The sequence below is a fragment of the Quercus lobata genome, chromosome 12, assembly GCF_001633185.2.
Source record: "Quercus lobata isolate SW786 chromosome 12, ValleyOak3.0 Primary Assembly, whole genome shotgun sequence".
NCBI classification, from domain to species: domain Eukaryota; kingdom Viridiplantae; phylum Streptophyta; class Magnoliopsida; order Fagales; family Fagaceae; genus Quercus; species Quercus lobata.
The window spans coordinates 18,586,374-18,591,885 of record NC_044915.1 but is presented as its reverse complement, the minus strand read 5'-3'; the positions used below and the strand labels follow the sequence as shown (position 1 = coordinate 18,591,885).

At 38.3% G+C, this 5,512-nt stretch overlaps 1 protein-coding gene across 1 annotated transcript; it reads left to right on the top strand.

Moving 5' to 3' along the window:
• Positions 1-311: 311 nt before the first annotated feature.
• Positions 312-689, top strand: LOC115970336. Its single transcript, XM_031089983.1, has one exon. The coding sequence runs from the start codon at positions 312-314 to the stop codon at positions 687-689; it is 378 nt and encodes a 125-aa protein (XP_030945843.1).
• The last annotated feature ends 4,823 nt before the right edge of the window (positions 690-5,512 follow it).

Below are 5,512 nucleotides of genomic sequence, written 5' to 3'. Positions count from 1 at the left end.
TCTTAATTTCTCCAAAAGGGACACACATCCCATTTTCTGGTAGGCTTAACTTTCCTACCACCAACAGCACCATTGAATATAAAGCTTGTATCATATGACTACAAGCAACCCTAGGCCTAGGGGTGAAAGAGTTGGAGGTGTATGGAGACTCAGCCTTGATCATCTCCTAAATTCAAAATAAATGGAAGATCAAAGAAGAAAGGTTGATGCCTTATCATGAATGTCTTCAGAGGTGGGTCTCAAAATTCAGTAAGATCCAATATCAATATGTGCCAAGGATGCAGAATCAGATTGCAAATGCTTTAGCAACCATGGCATCCATGATGGATGGACCTAAGAAAGATGAAGCTAGGCTAATAGTGGTGGAACAGAAAAAAGAACCAGCCTATTGTATGTTAATAGAAGAGGGTGAGGAAAAGAATGGTGAAGGTGAATGGTATTTAGACATCTTACAATACCTCAAGGATAGGACATACCCACCATCTGCAGACAAAAATGACCAAATGACCATCAGGAGGTTGTCTACTAATTACATTATTTGTGGTGAAAGGCTTTATAAAAGATCATATGATGGAATTCATCTCCTTTATGTAACTACTAAGGAAGCACAACAGATACTTGAAGAGGTTCATATGATTATCTCTGACAATGGGCTGCATTTTAAGGGAGAAACAGAGAAGTTGTTATGACAATTCAACATTCAACACCACTAAGTCTTCACCTTACCGTCCTCAGACTAATGGAGCAGTTGAGACTGCTAATAAAAATATAGGGTGATTCTTGAAGAAGAGCACAAAAAATTACAAGGACTGACACCTACAATTGCCCTATGCACTTTGGGGTATAGAATATCAATTCGATCTTCCACAAGAGCCACTCCTTATTCATTGGTGTATGGGATGGAAGTAGTCCTTCCGATTGAAATGGGTGTTCGTTCACTAAGGATAGTATTGGAAAGTGAAATCCCTAAAGCAGATTGGTTGTAGAGTAGGTATGACTAGTTATGCATGCTGGATGAAAAGAGACTCAAAACCTTGTATCATATTCAAGGTTACCAAAGGAGGCTTAGGAAAGCTTTTGACAAGAAAGTAAGAACTAGAGATTTGAAGTTGGGGGATTTAGTGTAGAACTAGAGATTTGAAGTTAGGGGATTTAGTGTTAAAAGAGATCCGAGCCCCGGTTCAAGATGCAAACAGGAAGTTCAAGCAAAATTGGGCAAGTCCATACGTTATCAAGCAGATATACTCAAAGGGAGTAGTAAGGTTGATGGATTTAGATGCATACCCATTCACTAAGCCAACCAACATGGATTAATTGAAGAAATACCACGTCTAAGGTGGTAGTCTCAAAGTACCACGTCTGAAGTGGTTGTAAATTATGTCATTTCCCTTCCTAGGCTTAATAAATAAAAAATAAAAAATAAAAAAGAGTGAGAGAGCCTGCTAGGTTGAAAACCCGAAAGGGCAGCCAAGGCAAAAGTTAAGGCAAATAAAAGAAAATCAATGAACTACGTGATGACCTGATCCTTCTACAAAGAGGGTATGTAGGCAGCCATGTGTTGGTTCGGTCACAACATTCCCAAAACCACCATTTGCCCATTAAACAAAATTTTCAAAAATTCTACCATTCCATTAAACCATTTCATTACACAAAATCCAAAAAACGAAACCCTAAAAAAACCAAACCCAAAACCAAACCAAACCTCAAGAACCCAAACCCTAAACCAAACCATATAAAAAAATAAAAAAAAAACCAAACCCCAAAAAACCTACACCTTAAACAAAACCCTTAACCTGCAAGTCCTAAATAATTCCTAAACATAAGAGTTTCACATCGACTTTTAAAATAAACATGTTTAAAGCCAAAAATAAGAAGGTCATTTTGTCTTCAGTGTTTTCTCTTTTGGTTGATCATTGATTTCTTCTATGCTAGACACTTTGTCACTTTTGTCCCTCCTTTTAAATTTGTAGTTGTCATCATCATGTCTTTCCCGATTGTCTCTAAGAAACTACTTTCTCATAGAAACCATGTCAGCTTCCTTGTTAGCAATCTTGTCCACCAACCAGTTAGAGTATTCTGTAGTTATCCTATGACCTTGACAAAAGACTGATCCACTCGGTTAGCCATCTCCAAGCCTAACAACATGTTCCTTATAGAAGTAGGATATGTGTCCATAGGAGCAAGGAATACCCGCCTTATAGAAAGTGGCCCTCTGTAATCCAACAATGAAGATGCGATCTGATCCTGAAGACCACAGTAAAGGGGGTGGGCATTTCCACTAATAACAGTTCCATCAAATTGAGGCACTGGATTTCTTGTTCAAAAACTTCACCCAATCACTCTCAGTTTGGCACTCAGTTTTTATGACAATCCTGCTAAGCAAACCGCTAGGACCATAATTACCAGTTGTAGGCCTAGTAATCATATCCAGTCGTTCCATCAGCCATATTTGTAAAGCCAAGGGACTCCCAAGAAAGTTTTGAGACTCTCCACCATGAAATACAACGTCTAGTCCTAGAAGAGTTTCTACCAAGATTAGAGAAACAGGATTATCACCATCCTTAATTTGATTCACAACACTTATGGTTCGAGCATTTGTAAAACCGTGCCTTCCAGAACAAAGAAAAAATTCTCCCACAAAGCATAGGGCCAAGCCAAAAATTTTATGCATATTGTCGATCACTTTGTAAGTGCTTTTGTTAATTAGCCTTGAAAGAATTGCATGAAGATTCACCATATGTCCTTCAACCATACTATTGGTAATGGAAGTAGGAAGACCAAGAGCATCAGCAAAGATTCCCTATGCCTGAGATCACAGGAAACTACTACGGATTTCTTGCTTGGATCATAGCGCAGAATAGTAGAAAATTCTTCAATTGTGGGACAAAGTTCAGCAGTTTTAAACTGGAACATGTGATCTTTAGGATCCTAGAATTTCACAGCAACACAAAGGTAGTCGCACTTGATTTTGACATTCCTCAAAGCCTTAATTCCCTCTAGATTATAGGCTATAAAATTGGTCTTGGTACTGAAATCAAAGCTACCAACCCATCTATTGATATCATGAATTGTTGAATGAGAAAAAAAAATTTTGTTTGCCATAGATGACTTTTGCTTGTGATTATTGTGTTTTGCTAACCTTGATGCAGAGATTTGTTGCAGGAAAGACCACTAATGTAAGCTACATCAGTTCCTAATCAGGTTTTAAATAGGTTTCAAAGAGTTTCTAGCCGAGTAGGAAAGTGTTTCATGGTCACACACGAAGAAAATATTTTTCAAAAAATCCGAAAATGCAAAACACACATCCAAAAACTGTGAGGAGTCGGCCCACCATGGCGTAAGCATGGTGTTATGACCAAGTGCCATTCGGCACTCTAAAAGTACTGAACAGCACTCCTCAAGTGCCGAATGGCACTCAACCCCACCAACATTCATTCATGCAATTTTGCGTTTTTAGGGATTTTTTTTAGGACCGTTAAATTGGGGCATTCAGACATGCCTAACTCATTTGTTTTCAAAATATCATCACTTGCATTATTATTGTCAAAAATTGACCAAATCAAGATTTTTCCAAGCTCATGAATACACGTCTCAAACTAGGGGCATTTGACCATGCATCATTCATTTTCAAAAAAAAAAAAAAAAAAAGAGATCATCATCATCATCTATTAAAAAAAAAATCAAGATTTCCAAAAATCATGCATCCATTTCTAAAACTAGGGGCATTCAACCATGCCTCATCCATTTAAAAAAAAAAAAAAAAAATCAGCTTTTCCTCAAATATCAAGGTTTTCAAAAATCATGCATCAATTCACAAACAAGGGGCATTCAACCATGCCTCATTCATTTAAAAAAAAAAACAAAAAACCATCATCAGAAAGCATCATTGCATACCTAGCTCGCCTCATTGATCACATATTGGGAAGACTAAGTACGAGCCAACAATTGCAAACCTCCAATCATTTGCATACTTTCCTCCATCTACCAAATCATGAGCCATCCAACAAGCCAAGAAGAAATAAGGACAAGGAACTAAAAAATTTAAGAACACACCAAATCGGGCCAAGGGACATTTGGTGTGTACTCTAGCCTATCCAAAGGCATGGAACTATATGTTCCATCAAGATTCATCACTTCATATTGCCATGCTGGAAAATGGAGATAAGTCTCCATAAAAGAAATGGAAGAGCTACCAACTTGGTGAGAAGAGGGAATCTCTTCCTCACCCTTTCCCTTTTCTTCTCCTTTAGAAGATGGAGCCTGAAAAGTCCAACATGCAAGTATTGTCACCAAGCAAAAATATGGAAATGGAAAATACAAGATGAAAGTTTGACTTCAGAAGGGAAGGGAAATACTGATGTCATAGAAATTCTAGCCAAACAACCTTGTAAATGGGTTTGAATGAATTCAGAATAAGTCCCCGGTACTCCTGAAACAACATGGCCAACACGAGCCCGAGTAATCTCCACATTAGACAGAAGGTCAGCCAACCAGATAGAGGGACAAGGAGGAACCAAAATTGTTGTAGGAGGGTACACATGTTGAACTTGAGGCAACACCTGATTACCAAGATACCAATATCTCCCATGCCCACATTCAAACAATACCTGACGGCTATTCAACTCCAAAACCCGCTCACACTCATCATACTCCTCACATCCAACCCAAGGATTTGGAGACATCTGAAAAATCACAATAGAACCCAGAATGAAAAAAAAAAAAAAAAAAAAGACCAAACCATAATCGAGCACCAAAATCCACCATCAAACACCAAAAACCCCCACAAAAAAGGAAGGAAGGACTCACATCATCAACAATAAAATTTGTTAATCACCATACGCCAAATCTCCAAAGAATGCTTGGAGGGCGTTGACAAATGGTATTTGGGCAACCAACGGAGAAATCTAGGATAAATATCATTAACCTCCTCCTGAACTTGAGGACCAACTCTAAAGTACTCATACATCCAAACCTAAAAAAATAAAAAAAAAATAAAATCACAACACCATTACAGCATAGCCAAAATAACTTTCCAAAACCCACACAGCCAAAATAACTTTCCAAAACCCACACGTAGCCAAAAATTCCAAACCTCACCTGCCAGACAAATGGAGCACCACCCAAACTTGAGAGACTACACTTGAAAAGTTTAGTCACGAAGTGTAAAAGGGTAGCATAAGCCATACCACCCTAGTCATAATTTTTGATTTGCTTAATATTTCTCAAGCTCCACAAATAGCGCAGGTTCACTGTACTGCCTAAATCTAAGAACAAGAAAGTCTCGATGAAGAGAAGCATGAACATGCGTGTATCCATTGCCATAGTATCACATTTTGTAATGTTCTCATATAGCCACATCAAAGGGACATTTTTACTCCTCATTTTGGAAGGCACTTCACCTAGAAGTTTCGTAATTTCCTTTGGAGTAAAGGAGTCATTGACCCGGATTCTTTCACCACCCAACCTTAAGCCAGTGATGACAGAGAAGTCGTAAGGTGTCAATATCACCTCA